At 37.9% G+C, this 17,456-nt stretch overlaps 1 protein-coding gene across 6 annotated transcripts in view; it reads left to right on the top strand.

Moving 5' to 3' along the window:
• The window catches only part of LOC128020691 (protein furry homolog), a gene marked incomplete at its 3' end in the record, with an annotated part of 80,160 nt that overhangs the window by 42,865 nt on the left and 19,839 nt on the right, over positions 1-17,456 (top strand). For 3 of the 6 annotated variants that reach the window (XM_052607301.1, XM_052607296.1, XM_052607298.1), the window contains 17 exon segments: positions 7,597-7,787; positions 9,542-9,595; positions 10,061-10,200; positions 11,090-11,180; positions 11,487-11,566; positions 11,773-11,853; positions 13,033-13,201; positions 13,311-13,403; positions 13,589-13,687; positions 14,465-14,566; positions 15,480-15,583; positions 15,769-15,877; positions 16,005-16,091; positions 16,327-16,498; positions 16,584-16,716; positions 16,950-17,057; positions 17,151-17,385. In XM_052607301.1, coding sequence (XP_052463261.1) covers positions 7,597-7,787; positions 9,542-9,595; positions 10,061-10,200; positions 11,090-11,180; positions 11,487-11,566; positions 11,773-11,853; positions 13,033-13,201; positions 13,311-13,403; positions 13,589-13,687; positions 14,465-14,566; positions 15,480-15,583; positions 15,769-15,877; positions 16,005-16,091; positions 16,327-16,498; positions 16,584-16,716; positions 16,950-17,057; positions 17,151-17,385 — 2,048 coding nt within the window. 6 annotated transcript variants of the gene reach the window in all.

Raw genomic sequence — 17,456 nt, forward strand, 5'->3', positions numbered from 1 at the left:
AAAGGACATTATCCTAACAATAACAGACAGAGAATCAATGATGTCATAAAGTGAACTGTTTGAATTGAATGCTCAGCAGTGATGTACTGAATCACATTTGTCCTTTAGAAACATTCACTGTACTCTCTGTTTTACTGTATGCATGTTCAAGAGCACATGCCTTGTGTTATCTAGTGTTTGTCTGCAGTGCTGGGTGTCTGCCAGCAGATGGTGTGACAATGTAAACCCATTCCCACACACTGGCTATGTTTACATGCAACCAAAGTATGATGCAAGCAGCACTTCCTTTTGAATAAATTGTTGTAAAAATGCGTTTCTTGTCATAATAAAATTCTCCTTTCATTCAGCAACTGTGAAGTGGAGCAGGACAACCTCCCGCCAGTCCGTGTTTTGGATATTCATCCACAGGCAACCCATTTTGGTAGAGGCTTTTTTTTTTTGGTGATAAATATAAGCAGCACGGCACAGCGGTTTATATGTATATTTATCAATTAATTTAATTCTGCTACTAAAAACAGAAAAAGAACCATATAGAAGAGTGGTTAGTATGTGCAAACAGTGAGAAACTCTATATTTGTGCAATGTGCGCATGTAAAAAAACAAACATATAAACTTGATACATATGAACACACATCAACCTAATCACTTTTATTTAGCATTCATGTAAACACTACATTCAGATTCATCAACTGGAATAAAATGTAGCATTACATGACTTGCATCACTGCCAGTGGATCTTCTGCAGTGAATGGGTGCCGTCAGAATGAGAGTTAAAACAGCTGATAAAAATAAAATGTTATAATCGACTCAAATCTAGTACATGAATTAACATTTTGTGAAGTGGAAATCCTTTATTGTGATGTTTTTAATTTCAAACCATTGTTTCCAAACCAAGTCCTCTATCCATATTATTGTTTTCTCCAGTGAAAAAGCCTTATTTTTATTTCTTTGGACTCTCAATCTGACGGCACCCATTCATTGCAGAGGATCAAATGGTAAACAAGAAATTTAAATCTAAATTTCTCCAGTCCCAAGTAGAAACAAACTCATCTGCATTTTGGATGGTCTGAGGGTATATTTTCAGGAACATTTTCCTCCTCATATAAACTATTCCTTTAATATACTGATATTAAAATAAAATGCCATTAAAAATTAATAGAAATATTTAAATATTATGTGTACAGTAGATGTGGATGTGTTGTTGTTAAGGCAATCAGATACATCGCAAGTTGATTTGCTGAAAGAATTAAAGCATCAGCGAATCAGCTTGCAATCTCTGCTGCGTCATTCTACTGAAAACATATTTACATTTATGGAATTGTCAGGATGGCAAACAAGACCACTGAGGTACAGTCGTTCTGTACCAATCTGGTGAGGGCAGTACTGCAGTAAACAAACAAACCCCTCCCCTCTCCCTTTTTCTTGATGTCCATCTCAGGGAGACTGGACAATACCAACAGCAGCTCAATTTTATTCTCTCTCTGAGAGCAAATCCTCTTAATGCAGAGTGAGCGAGAGGGAGAGCGGCTGATGAGAGAGAGTGTGAGAGGGATGGGGCAGGGAAGAGAGAGGTAGAGGAGAGAGAGCAGTTGCTCAGTGCTCAGAGCTGACACGGGACTCGTAGTGTAAGACAGTGCTGTAGCGTATGGCACTGTAAAGTGCCCTCTCTCTCTTTGCATTACTCCACCAACTCTCTCTGCCTGGATTCTCATCTCTGTGTCGCTACAGTGACTGAGCCTGCTCTCCAGCCATGGCCAGCCAGCAGGATTCAGGCTTTTTTGAGATCAGCATCAAATCTCTGCTGAAATCCTGGGGCAGCAGTGAGTACGAACTTAGCACACAAACACACACACACACAAACACACACACACACACACACACACACACACACACACACACACACACACACACAGTATTCTAAATCCACGTTTAATGCCGCTGCATTTTTGTGCTGACCCCTCTGTAGGACAGAGTTGTTTACGATCTGCTGAATCAATGCTTTTCCTCAGTTTTATGTCATTTAAGTACTAGTGACGAGATCTAAACCCCATCCATTTCATACCAGCTTTATCAGGAGACTTAAATGGTTCAGATTACTCTGGGATGTTTACATCCCTCTGTTATTTCTGAGATTATTGGCTCCAGCGCTCAGGATGTTTCTTGTAAATTGATGATGCTAAATGTGTGCGTGTGTCCGATACATTTGTGTTTGGCTTGAGAGGTTGCGTTATGTAATGACTGCAGACCAAAGGGGCTCGTGACGTGATCAGGAGGATTTGTACTGTTGTTTTTCATCACGTGCAGTGTTTGAGCACGTCAATACCTCTCAGTGTGCAAACATCACTGCGTTTGAGTGTGCGCCATCTCAAGGTTATTCTATGTCATGGATAATGTACTTTATATGAAGATGAGGATGGTGGCAGTGACATATGTTTCAGATAATGATTGTATGAAAAGCATCATTTTACAAAATTTGAGTGGAATATAGGGTGTGTTTTGTAAAAGTGTTACTGTTTTGCATGAGGGACAAATAGAGAACTTTGTGTCCCTGAATTATTTCCTTAACTATTCTAGATTAGATTAAAATGTAGAATTACAGCTTTATTTAACAACTATTAAAATTCATCATTGATTATTCTGTTGATTATTTGATCAATCCTTACATTTATTTTATAGATTAGTTGTTATAGCCTAATGTAAAATATAAAAAAGGGTCTGACATTTCAGTTTGAATGTTAAATTAGAAGTGAATAGAATTTGACATTGAAGATGCTGTTGATAATGTGCTGGTGCATAAAGATTCATGCCACTGGAATGGGAAATGTTACATCACTGAGTTTAACCTATATAAACCAGTTCTTAGCCTCACCAATGTCTTCTTCATGTTAAGTCCCTGCTCTGTTGTGTGTGTGGGGTTGTGTGTGTTTGTGAGGGATCTCTAACTTGCATTGTCAGCAGAGGTAGAACTGTTACCGAATGGTGATAATCATGTGTTTTTATTGTACAAAGGAGCTGTGTTGCTGTCCAGTGACTGTTCATTTGCTCCTGTGTGTTTTAGACTTGCTGCTCGATCCCTGTGAAGTAGAACAGGTGGTCTGGTAACAGTCTACTAACTCACTTAAGTAAATCCACTTAAATCTCTTTCCAGCTCCTCTGATCTCTTTTTCTGCATGCTCTCTTTCTTATTATTTTTTTCTCTTGCATGCTCTCTTTCTCTATCAGTTTAATTTGCTGTATAATTTCTGTCAGAGCCACCTTTTTTATGCAAGCTCAAGCTGTGAATTAAGCTTGTGTACAAAGTGATTATTAAGATGAGCTGGAGCAACAAATAATCTAGGTGGGATAAAGAGTAGATGAATGCAGAAAGGGGTTCTGTATGTTTATATGGATAAATAAAGGTCAGTTTGCTGCCTCTTTTTAACTCATTATCAAGAGTGGGTCTGTTGTGTGATTAGTGTATTATACTGTATTTTTGAGCAATTGTTTTGACTGGATCTAGTAGTCATTATACAGATGATGGTGTGTCTGGACTTGCCTTGCACTTATTCATAATTATTGTGTATATAATAAACTGCAGTTTAGGGACAAATGTGTTCCTTTAGCTAAAGATGACCCTCCTTTGGTAACATATGAATGTCCTCATTTGGAATGTAAAGCAAAAATCCTGATTAATAATTTTTATAATGCTTTTTCAGGGCTCCAAACAAAAAAATCAAGTAAGGAGCCATTGGCTCCTATAAGAAAAAAACTTAGGTGCCAAATGATTTTTTTAGGTGCCACAGAATAAACATGTTTTATGTGTTTTATTTAAATTATTTATTTTACATTTTAACTTTTTAATCATACTGACGTGTTTATGTCTCATCTTTTCTTGACTTTATCAGCATTTTAATCCATCTTGTAGATGACCTGGGAATGAAGGTTCACTTAAAGTGGGAGCTAAATGTCTTTTCCAACTTGAAATATACAGTCATGAGTATAGTTTGGGGTCCTCCTCAATGCATTCTGTAAATGTTGTCATACTCTCTTAAAAATAAAGGTGCTTCATGATACCATAGAAGAACCTTTTTTCCTGTCTAAAGGGTTTCATCAAGAACCTTTAACATGATTATGATTAACATGACATGATTATTGAAGACAATAACAGATTATGAAAAAGTCAGAAAGAGATTGTTCTTCAAAGAGCCTTTGACTGAATGGTTCTTTGTGGAACCAAAATTGTTCTGTAAAGAACCTTTTAAGCTCCTTTATTTTTAAGAGTGCATGTCTTTCACACTTTCAGTCTGTTTTTCTTAATTAGTAAAATAAAATTTTATAGGAGTAGTTGAATCATGTAGACAACAGGTTAAGTAAAAATATTAAAATTCAATAGCTCATAAATATAGCGAAATGCTCCTCTTTATAGCTATTTTTCTAGCTGACTGATGAGCTTATGGACACCGAAAGGTTACTAAGGTCAATATAACGTTGCAATGTTTACAAGCTTTACACGTTTTCCGCAGTTTGAAAGTGTTGTACTGTAGAATCTCTTATAAAATAACCTACCTTTTGATGTTAATTCATGTTCATTATGTACTCTAGTAGTAAAGAGCAAGGTATGATAGGTTCACGTGCTGCTTGAAACGAGGCACTACTCGCGATCGCGCCTGCCGCATGGGGCCGTTCACATGTGTCTTTTGCACGCTCAAGTTCGTTATTTCAAATGTAGGCGCGCGGTACGCTTGCGTGCTCATAATGGAAGCGACGCGCTCGTTTTTTTCCAGGCGCGTCCGCACCGCATCGAGTTAAAAACATCTCAACTTTTCAGAATCCCGCAAGCGCACTGCAGGTCATGTGACAAGAACGAACCACGGCGCGCCTAGCATTTTCCCACGCGTGATATGTGAACGGCCCCTGAAAGAGCACCAAAACTGTATTTATTGTTTGAATATTGTTATGAATTTGAAATAATTTTAAAGCTGATACTTTGTAAATTAAAAAGTAACAAAGCACAAAGCTTTTTGTGATTACTGGATGGCAAGTGCACTTCAAATAATGAAGGTCATGCATTAACAGAACACAGCATGGACTAAGATCTTGTTAAGAAGAAGCCTTATGATTATAAACGAGAACTGTTAACGATATTGCCAATATCCACACAGATGACAACTTTACCTGTTGTAGTTTGTTCAAGTTATGAACGAAATAGACGCTGTTTTTCTGCACTTTCTCTTCAAGTCTCCATCATTTCTCTCTCGCGCTTATGTGTCAGCGCTGCTGCGCGGCAGATGAGGACTGTTTAAAACTATTTTTTCCCACTAAAACTTCAATGCGCATTCTCTCAATGTGCGAACATAACAAAAGATGTGAATGCAAAAAATTCAGGAAAAAAGGCATGTACATGCATTTTTTTAAGAGATAACATGTAAATACATAGGCCTAGTCGCCAGTGGCGACCTCAGCAAAAACTTCACTCCCATTTTAATATTTATGGTCACAAATGCGACCGTTTTAGTCGCAGTTTGGAGCCCTGATTTTGAAAAATGCAAAAGCTGTTATTTTAGTGTTAAGTTTTGAACTATTAGTTTTCTATGATGGTGTCATAACTAGGTAAACATTGTTTAGACTGATAAATTGTGAGTAGATGGGTCTTTGACAGAAAAATCTGGCTCACAAGAGATATCCATTCATTTTAAACTAGTTCCACTATACGTTTTGTCCAGTTATTGTCATAACAGACATTTTTACTGTAAATCAAATTATGATGTTATCATCATGGTTATTATAGAGTCAAAGCTGGATTATAACACATTCAAATGAATGTGTTAGAAGAGTGTGTGTCAGTACTGAGGTTAAATATAGCACCATAGTCCCTCCCACCCTCTCTTTTTTTTTTCAATCTTTCACTCTCTCTCTTGGCTTTGCTTGAATTCCAGCTTGACCTTCTCCTCAGTTAGTGTTTGCTTTTATCAAAACTACTAGGAGCTACACAGGAAGGCTATGTTTCCTTGAACTTGCGGTCTCCGTGGCCGTTTGATAGGGCTGCCCAGCATGGTGCCAGTCCGCAAAGACAGGGTGGAAAGACAGATGGGAAGTATGGAGCTCTGGTGGAGTTAGAGGGCTAGTTTTGTTTCTGATTACTGGAACTGAACCGGCCACATCATGGAGCTGTCTCCCGTGTGGTGGAGTCGGGCCAGCGTCATCAGCTTCATCAAGGGCCTTGGTATGTGCCACTGATCGAAAGGTCCAAGGGGTGCATGGGTGTTGTTCATGTTTTCAACGCTTGCTGTAAGGAGGTTGCATTCTGTGGATCCCTGATAGTGTGTTCAAGACTCGTGAAGCAAGCAGTATATTAAAAAATTCCTTTCCAGCAGCTCTTCTCTTCATTCAGTTTGAACTCCTCTGGCTCAACAGCAACTTCAGAGGTGTCAACTGACGTCCGGTGTTTGTCCATAAATAACGTAGTTGACGTTAATGTTATTTACAGATGACTGTCAAGCCAACCAAATTTCAAAGTCTCATGTCATTTAGCACAAGTACTAATCATTCCCTTGTTCCACCCTTGACCTGAGCAGTGGAACCCTAGTGTCAGGTCATGAACTCCCATTAACATGGTGTGAAGTTTAAACTTTGGAAGTACTGAAGTCTGCCAGAGGAATTTTAGATTGCAAAATATCAGCCTGACAGCCTGTGCATTTCCTCGTTGGTGTGAAGAAATGTCCGAACTATATATGAACACCAGAATATTACAGAGACTGCAACTGCATGAATGCTTTGACAAATAAACATCTAGAACACTATATCTTTGCGTCAATAAGTTTTGCATGGGCAATCATAACAAATGATCTATTAGACACTGAAGACTGAAAAAAAAAAGAAGTGCAATTGTGACTGTGTGGAGGAATTGTCTACTTTTGATGCTTGAATGTGGGATTAAGTAGCAGTTCATCACTATTTTGAAATCAATTGCTTTCGTTTTAAATGAGCAAAAACTAGTTAATGACATAACCCTTTAACACTTTTTTAACAGTCTTAATGTCTTACTGTTCATAAAAGCACGTATGCAATCATAATTTTGAGGCAATTGCCTCATTTTGAGTTACTGCATATATCTTTAAATTGCTCATATTGCTGTTAGGAATTAGAATTTTTTTTTTATTCGTTTTGCAGCTTGTGACTTGTGAGGTTGCAGGGGTCTATTCTAAGAGGAGCACATGCTCAAAGCCCCTGCAGACACATGACATGGGCTCCCCCGGCCCCGGCCAGCTCGCTGAGCCCCCTCCGCCCTTTGGGAGCGATGACATGGTCATGCCAAAAAAGAAAACACCAGCTGCTCCATCGAGGGTTGATGTGAGATGGTGCTCTCAAGGCACTGACTCAGGCTTCAACCCTAACACTGACGGCACCACTTTCAGTATCTCATATCTGTCAAAATGTCTGTCATGTTTTTAATTATCTAATCTGACCAAAATCACCCAAGTTGTGTTCACTCGAGTCACTAGCACAAAACATGTCAGAGCTTGTGCACTGCCCACCAACTCATATGTAGAACGATTAGCACAATAGTTGACCTACTAATCCATAATAATCTAATACTGTTTTTTTGTGCATTCCCAGCATCCCCCGTAGGAAAGCGCCCCATCCCCCAAGTGAGCAGCACTCTAGGCGAGAGGAAAGGTCCCGTTTGCACTATGCCAGTTACCGTGGACCCTGAGAGCAAACCGGGCGAGTATGTCCTCAAAAGCCTGTTTGCCAACTTCACCACCGTGTCTGAACGCAAAATACGCATCATCATGGCAGAACCACTGGTAAGAGACTTCTTTTTATATTTTTACAATGTATATATTTTTTGATGTCAGACATTTTTCTGGCAAGTCAAAGTTTAACATCTCTTGGGATCTAATTTTCCAAAACATTTACATGCTGATCATCTGACACATAGAGCCTCAAATGCAAGTAAATAATGTCTAGGCCAAATTAAAACCAGTCGTCACAAGCCACAGTTTGGTTTGAGGCTTTCTTACGCCTTATTTTAGCTAATTCTCTGGTATGTGGAGTAGTGTAGAAAAACAAGAAGTGTATAATATGCTTTCTAAATCAATTAGACAGAGAATGAGAGATATCTAACAGTTCTGGCATAGTTATTAATGACTCTGCTGTGGCTTTCATTTGTAATTGCTGTAGTTGGCAGGCATTAAATGTTAATACTTCACAATATGTCTTCAAACTGCACTAATAGCCGTGAGATACTGTGTCTGTTTTTGCTGCAGTGGCTCAGGTTGCCTGGTCTCTCTGTATCTCTGTAATTCCATTATGCTGGAGTGCAGATTTAAGTGGACAGGAATGGGTTTTGTCTACTTGGTATATTCAAGCTAAAAAGCTTACGCACCAAACAGGAAGCAGTCAAAGCTCTCAGCACACCTATTTAACTAATATCTCTGTGCCCAGACAGTGTTAAACTAATGAATCAATTTCACATTCATGACTTTTTCATCACAGTTGAGGTGCTGAGTTTTGTGAGGTGCATGTTCAAGTCAACAGCCAGTAATGTACAGTTCACAATTTATAGATCACTGCATTAACTTTGTATCAGATTCATGTTATAAGAAGCACAAAGTTCAATCACAATAGAAATCATTACTTTTAAGAACAGAACACAACCATGACCTAGACATCTATATTCAATTTTTGTAGAATCACAGCTCTCCTGAAAGTGTGTGTGAGTGTGTCCAAGAGTGTGTCTGCATGTTATGGGGACAATCACTTGATTTGACCTCCAGACCCAACCCCAGTTTAGACGTTCTCTTGCCTTCATTGGCCCAGTTTTCCGCGCCTGCACATTAAAGCTGTGGGATCTTCAGATTAAATTTAGTTCTGTTTGGATCAAATGAATGAACTTCAGAAGGCTACAATTGTTTAGCGCTAAAAATCAGTAGAAGAGTCTCCACTGACATCTTCCAATCACTGATAATGTGAGTACCATAGGCATTTAGTAATATTTTATGCATATTTTATGCATTTTTTAAACAGCTTTTGAAAGGAAACATGGAATAATGTGTTCAACAAAGCTGAGAGTACTACAGTTTTATTGGCAGCCTGAACGACTGATTAAAATTAAACTTGAAAATGAACAATTTCTCTCCCAGCAATTTTTTTTTTAAGTTGCCAGTTGCATTTTTGATCCTTTTTTTTTGCAATACATCAATCAATGTTGTATTGCATTTTGCAATGCAATACAACAAATAAAGAACAAAGCCCCTGCTTTTAAACAAAATGTCATTCTGGCTTCATGCATTCTTATTTATCAACTCATGAATGTGGATAAGTTTAATTAAAAAAGCTACATTTAGAAAAAAATCTGCTTAAACATACCGTTGCTTGTTTCTGCTTCTTCTTCACCTGAATGAAGTCTGAAGTCTGTGAAGGTTTGCGAGTGCAGATTCTGTGTGGTTCTGGTTATATGTTATGTCAAGTTCATCCATTACAAAGGAAAGCTTGATTTCTAGCTGGGAATCTGCAGCCAATAATCTATGACTCTTAAGTTCTTTTTAATGTTCTGCAGGAAAAGCCCCTCACCAAATCTCTACAAAGAGGAGAAGACCCACAGTTCGATCAGGTGAGATCAAGTGACATTTTCCACATCCTTTTTGACATTTAAAACTTTCATCCTGCCTGATACACACTCAAAATTAAATAATTGGGTCTGTAACATCCTTCTGTTTTCTTGACATTTAAATCACAATAAATTTATAGCTCTAGTACAAATGTAAAGTATTGTTGAAAAAGAATGAAGAATAATAAATTATCTGCTCCCATACCATCCAACTTTTCTTGCCCTTTTCTATTGACAGATGTTTGTCATCATCAGTCAGACCATAAGAATAGCATTCCTGTAGTTGGTGCTATGCTGTCCCTATAACCCTCTGTACTGAATTCTTAAACAGCCTGAATGTGTGTGCGTGACTAATATTACATTCCTTGCATAGCCTGAGTTAATTCCCTTTGCATTTTGTGCTGTACAATTAGTGCTCTGACAATTGATGAAACATTTCCTGGAGGTACTTCCTATGTTTCCCCACAGCTGATCAGCACTATGAGCTCACTTGCTGAGTATTGTCTTCCTTCCATCTTGAGGACGCTATTTGACTGGTATAAAAGACAGAACGGCTTGGAAGACGAGTCCCACGAGTATCGCCCACGTGCAAACACCAAGTCTAAAAAGTAAGTCTTCACCGAGATTTAAAGTAACTCATTTCAAAACTTTTTTTTTAACTCTAATATTAACTGGAATGCCATTAAGAGTGCGTAAACTCTTCTTAGACAAAATAAGACACCCATATATGGTATTGTGCCTCATAGATACAAACGATATGTTTAAATGCCATTAGCAGGTATGGCAAAATGTTTGGTCAGTTTGCACCCCTAGAGCACACAATGTCAAGTATCTGCTCATCTCATTTCCACAAATCTTTTTTACAAGTTAGTATAATCTGATTTAATGTCTTTTGCATAAGTGTGCTTATAGTATTATGTGGAAGTTTATATTTGTATGTGTGTTTATATACAGTATGTGTGATTTAGTGTGGATTGAAGCATGTGATTGATGCCTGTCATCAGGAAGCTTTGCCTTCATCTTATGAAATACAATCCCTACTGCAGTGCAATGCACAGCAGCTCATCTGACATCAGGCCAGTAATAGCAAAAAGGGCTGTGATGATTGGCTGTTTCTGAGTAGATGCACTAACAAGATTAGCATCGTCTGGTGGATTTTTTTCCTGTGGGCATTTTTATGCAAGCCTACTTTCGTAATAATGTATTTTAGAAATGTGTCCCTTGAAACATTTTCTACAATCTTTGCCATGCATGTATTAGTGGTAAAGGCAAGGTAGAAATTCCTCAGCGGTGATATGGGATCTCCACAGACCGTAATCAAATATCGCTATTGGCAGTTAGGTTTGGTTACATCAGCACGTCAGAATCAAATACAGGCCATAGAGGACTTCAGAAGCTCTCATGGAACAAAACCTGGAAGCATGTTTGTATTATTGACTTAATCAAGCAGTGACTGTTCATCAAAATGTGATTTACATAGTTTCTTCTCTCTTTCAGTGACGAACAGCAGAAAGATTATCTAATGGAAAGGAGGGACTTAGCAATAGACTTCATATTCTCACTGGTGCTTATTGAGGTTTTAAAACAGGTAGGGTATGATTGAACAACCACAAAATTAACAACCTGCCTCATAAAAATACAACAGGAAGCAGAAATATATACAGTTTTATAGATGTATAATGTTTAATGTATAATTATTCATTTAATTTTAAATAAATAAAAACATTTTTTTTAATTAATCATTTATATTCTGTTTTATTGTACTTATTTTAAGTTATTAATTAATGGGTTAATTGTAAATGTATTTAATTATATGTAAATGTATTTAATTATATTATATTATTTAAATTGTTATTTATGTCTTTCTACTCATCATTTTTCTATCTTTTTGTAGATCCCTCTCCACCCTCTTCTGGATGGCCTCATTCAGGAAGTCATTAACCTGGCCTTCAAACACTTCAAGTACAAAGAGGGGTAACGATCCATTTAAGTTATTTCCTCCATCTACCATAAGCCATTATTTTTCCTGCGTCTGTTTACATGAGTAAATCTGCCTAGTAAACTTATTACATAATTTATATTCCCTCAATCGTGTGCACTTACTGTAAATGTAAGTGTTGGAAGTCAGAATGGATTTTGCTGAAGGACGGTAAGAATGGTGGTATTTCTCTGCCCTGCAGGTACCTTGGGCCCAATACAACCAACATGCACATAGTGGCTGATCTGTATGCAGAGGTTGTCGGTGTCGTGGCCCAGTCCAGGTAAATTATGAAGCTGCAAAATTAGCCAATAAGAACATATTTAAAGTCTCACCGTGAAATGATTCCTATTGAAGCCAGTGAACTTGTTTCAAGCTCAAAAAGATGGTAGCATTCTTCTTCCTGTGACAGACTGTCTAGTGTTAGATGAAGCACTAATGGGAGGCCATTACCCTGATAGACAAGGCATCTTGTCATGCTCACAGGAAGCTCCATCAGTGTCATACAAAGATGGAGTTTCTCCCTTTCAGTATAAGAGCGCCACATCTGACAGTAATATGTCCTCTATCAATATTTAAAAGCATGAAAAATGTCCTTGTGGCTGCACTTATAAGTCATAAAATTCTGGTGTCTACGTGTCTGTTGAAGTCTAATGACATATTAGGTGTGCATGATGAGTCTGTGCATCTTCGCCCCAGCACAGTACAAGATAAATAGCATAATTCAGTCAAACGGTGTGTACAGTGCAATACACATTTTTACTTGTTATTTAGTGGGAAACTATTCGGTTTGTTTGTAGCTCACCTAAAACAAACATTGAGTCTTGCAGCGAGAGATGACTCCCTATTCCCCCTCCAGATGCCTTTCTAAATATAGAGCTGAAGATCTCTCCCTCTGTCAGACTGTGCTCACAAACACACAAACACATTCCCTAACACATGTGTGCAAGAAACAACCAAGTCCTTACCAAACAGAATCTACTTACTTTGGTGGAAAGGGTTTAAACTTGGGCTTCCCATCGTAACTTGATGGAATTGATTGGGTTAATTGCAAGTGGTCGCATATATCATGCATACTGAGAAAAGCCCTCAAATAGAGACAACTAAAAGAGACAGACAAGTATTGAATAGACAAGATGTGACTTTAAAAGTCTGAATTATGGTCAATCTGTCTAAAGTAGACATTTTTGTATACTGTCTTCAGTGTTTTAAAATTACGTACAAATGTAGACTGACATCTTTTCTTATGTCTAGCTGTTTTTAGCTCAATCATTTAGACTTACAAATGAGTAACATCATAAGCAGTTTATCATAAGATATATATTTGCATAAATAGATAAGCAAGCAACAGCTTACAGTTAAATCTCCATTGCAAAATGATAGGAATCAAACCAGAACTCTGCTGTATTGCTGTTGTATTATTTTAAAATAAATATTAATACCTCCCATCCATTCTTCCCAGGTTTCCTGCAGTGAGGAAGAAGTTCATCTCAGAGTTGAAGGAGCTAAGGCAGAAAGAACAGAGCCCGCATGTGGTCCAGAGCACCATCAGCCTCATTATGGGGGTCAAGTTCTTTCGCATTAAAATGTACCCAGTGGAAGATTTTGAAGCGTCTTTCCAGTTTATGCAGGTACACAGTAAAAACAATTCTACAGATTTTCTACTTTAATTGACAGACAGTGTACACTATGATAAGTAACAATCGTTCTCTTTTCTCTTTTGTTGTTATATGTTTATAGGAGTGTGCTCAGTATTTCTTGGAGGTGAAAGATAAGGACATTAAACACTCTCTGGCTGGACTCTTTGTAGAGGTACTCGTCCCTGTAGCCGCAGTAAGTACATATGTCTCTGCTATAGTAAGCACTGCCATATTTGATCAATATTTACATTTATTTATTATTTATGCGCTAAATTGTAATTAAAAAAAAAAGTTTACAGAATATGCAGATTTAAATAAGTTAATAATGATTTTTCTGTCCAAACTGTAACTCATACTCAACGTGATGTTTCTCTTCAGACTGTAAAGAATGAGGTGAATGTGCCCTGTTTGAGAAACTTTGTGGAAACCCTCTACGACACAACGTTAGACCTGTCGTCCAGGAAGAAACACTCTCTGGCAAGTCTTTTTTAATGCTTGAAAGCAGTGGAGGGAGATGCAACTACAGTAATTGGCTCATAGCTAACGTGTTTTTGCTGTCTGTGATGTGTCAATATTGTGTTTGAAATATTTCAAAACTTACCATAACAACTGTTGAGTTGCATTCCCAACCCATGGCACACAATATCTGAGTGATGTGTGTGAGTTGGGCTTTTTAACATTCTTGTTAAAGGACATAGTTTCAGTTAATTAGTTTGACAGGAAAGTACTTTCCAAAATATGTTTGAGAGCTGTGCTTCTCGAAGTGTATTTCCCAAACCCCAAATACCCATATACCCTTAAATAAATTTACATGAATGAAATTAGTAAGAGTGAATGTGCTATCAGGCATTTTCTTTTCAAATATTTTATTGAAACAATATTAACATGGTTACCCCAGTTATTTTCACGTTATTAAATTCTTATCTCCTTTAAGCTGCCTAATAAAAATTTTTTTTATGTTTATGTTAATAGCTTTTTACTAATAGCTTTTTATTATAGCTTTGACTAAGCTTTCACAGTTTTATTAGTAGTAACACTTTTTGGAACTGGTATTTTTGATTGGAATCATTTACCATTTAAAATGATTTCTGTAGGAACGTGTTTGTGTCAGAATTGTTACAGATATAAAGAGTTGTAGGCGAGAGACAATTTGTTCAAAAGTATTTCATTGTCTTTGCTCAGTCATTATAATTTATATATATTTTGTTAAGGACATATAATGTAATCATTGATCCGTCTTTTTTTCTTTCTCAGGCTCTGTATCCATTGGTAACGTGTCTGCTGTGTGTGAGCCAGAAGCAGATCTTTCTAAACAGATGGCACATCTTCCTCAACAACTGCCTGTCCAACCTGAAAGTGAGTCTTTGTGATCCACAAAGCTTGTGTGATACTGTAGACCTGAGAATACGGCACATTGTGAACGAGCATATTACTGCAGTTCACGTGGAAAAAATGAACGCAGTTTTGTTGTGTAAGGGCAGTTGTGCAAGCATCATGTGAATGCAATTTCTTTTAACCGTCGGAGCCCATCAGTCATGTGCACAGATACTTAAAGTGGCAGCAGCTACAAGCAAATTGCCATTGCAAATGTGTGAAATGCAAAGGGAGGGTATGAAATTGTAGGAATGTTTTGTTTGCTTGAAGGGGAGGCAGGTAGCACAGGAGAATCCTTTATCATTAGCTTTAACATCTCACTGTACTGTACATTCTGTACTCAGCACTTCAGTCTCTGTACCTGTGTGGGAGTATGAGAGAGGCAGAATGAAAGAATGAACAAAATGAGTTGGGGAAAATGAAAGGAGGTGCAAAATAACAACCACGAAGGGCAGCACTGAAAGACTCCTTGGCAACGATGTTTGAAGATGCTGAATCTTTATTTCAAGCATTCAGCTCTTATCTGATTTCTGTTATCTCTCAGTCAGTTGTCACGTTGTACTTGCAGCAGTCTTCTGCAGTTAGTCTGTGAGCTGCTGACTTGTGATTTAATGAAGATCCAGTTTGCTTCAGTGCCCACATTTGGTCAAAAGTCTAAGGAAAATTGTCCGAACATGAAAGAACAGATAAGGTTTAAAATATAAAAAAAGCTGGTCAAAATAATTTTAATCAGTTTATTTATTTTGCCAGTAAAATATCTAAACATCCTTACAATAGGATAAATTTTTGATATACATGTAATATAATACTACACATAATTATACATGTAATATCATAAAACATATATATTATTATTATTATAACTGGAAATTATAGTCAAGTGCTCTTCTTTCAGAACAAAGACCATAAAATGGCCCGGGTGGCACTTGAATCTCTCTATCGGCTGCTGTGGGTCTACATGATCCGAATCAAATGTGAAAGCAACACTGCAACACAAAGGTAGCGTATTGAAAATCAGAAACATACAAGCCACAATTTAAGAAATATATTTGTAATGTAAGAAATATAATGGATATTTCAGATGCATTACACTGACTGTGATGAGGAAGAATAAGATTTGATGACGTTGATTCTGAGGATTGACATCTGTTAATATGACATTTTTATTATTTTATCTATTCCAGCCGCCTTACCTCAATCATATCTACACTGTTCCCTAAGGGTTCCCGGAGCGTCGTTCCTCGAGACATGCCGCTCAACATCTTTGTCAAGATAATTCAATTCATTGGCCAGGTTTGACACCCACACACCTATAGACATGATATCCATCCAAGAACTTAATACATGTCTATATTTATTTTGTCATGGCTTTATCGTATTACACACAGTAATAAAATCTTTGTTTCTTTCCTTACTACAGGAAAGGCTGGATTTTGCAATGAAAGAAATAATATGTGATCTGCTGAGTGTTGGGAAATCAGCCAAAGCTTTTAGTTTAAATCCAGAGGTAATGTTAATTACACACACAAACACACCTGCATGTTTACTTCAAACGTTCTAATGTTTTTAAATAAAGCTTAATTTTAAATTCTACATAAACCTAAAAAGTGTTGGAAATTTCTTTATAGTCAAGTAAACACATGAAAAAAAAAAACATTTATCCGATTAGACCGAGTTGAGATCTTGTCATGAGGAAATGCATATTTGGTTTATTTTCTGATATATGTGTGGTGTTTGTCCAGAGGATGAACATTGCTCTGAGAGCATTCCTCGTCATAGCCGATAACCTGCAGCAGAAAGATGGTGAACCCCCCATGCCGAACACAGGGGCCACTTTGCCTTCTGGGAACACGCTGAAGAAGAAAAAAACCTACCTCAGCAAAACTCTAACTGAGGAGGAAGCAAAACTTATAGGTCAGGCCACTTATATTGCTGATGAGTTTATTGTTGTACATTTTGCGTTTTTTTAAGTCTGTATTATTCATTCCGTTCCCTGCAGGTATGGCACTGTATTATTCCCAGGTCAGGAAAGCCATTGATAACATCCTGAGGCACTTGGACAAGGAGGTCGGCCGCTGCATGATGCTCACCAATGCCCAGATGCTTAACAAGGAACCTGAGGACATGATCACGTAAGCAAAGCAATTGTTTCTGGCCTGTCTCCACCTATTATTTATCTCTGAGCGTAACATGAGTGGGTGAAGGGATAGTTCACAACCAGACGACTTTTGAGTTACATTCAGCCCACACACCACACCCTGTTTGGAAAGTTTGACATTCTCTTTTTTTCCTGTTTCCTTGTTTTTTTTTTCTGTATCTCTCATTGTTTACTTTTGCATAACTCATCTCTTCTCTCTCTGGTCAGCGGTGAGAGAAAACCAAAAATTGACTTGTTCCGGACGTGTGTTGCGGCCATTCCCCGAATCTTGCCAGATGGCCTGTCCAAAATTGAGCTCATTGATCTCTTGGCCAGGTGAGGTTCACCATACATCCTTTGACTAAACAACCTACAATGCAATAAAAATCTTCTGTCATCATTGATTGTTTTTCTTTTTGCGTTCTGTAGGCTGACGGTCCACATGGATGATGAACTCAGACTCATTGCCCAGAATTCCCTGCAGAGTCTGCTGCTGGACTTCTCCGACTGGCGAGAAGATGTGCTGTTCGGGTACACTAACTTCCTGCTGCGTGAAGTGCAGGACACACAGCAAGGCCTGCAGGATTCGTCTGTTAAACTGCTGCTGCATTTCCTAACTCAGTGGAGGCTGGCGATACAGGCGCCTGGAAAACGTTCTGCGGAGGTATCAGCATTATGTGCCACTTGACGTTTTGCTTGAAAATGTTCTCTTTGTTGGCTATGCTTACTTAGCCA

This window comes from Carassius gibelio, chromosome A10, assembly GCF_023724105.1.
Source record: "Carassius gibelio isolate Cgi1373 ecotype wild population from Czech Republic chromosome A10, carGib1.2-hapl.c, whole genome shotgun sequence".
Taxonomy (NCBI): Eukaryota; Metazoa; Chordata; class Actinopteri; order Cypriniformes; family Cyprinidae; genus Carassius; species Carassius gibelio.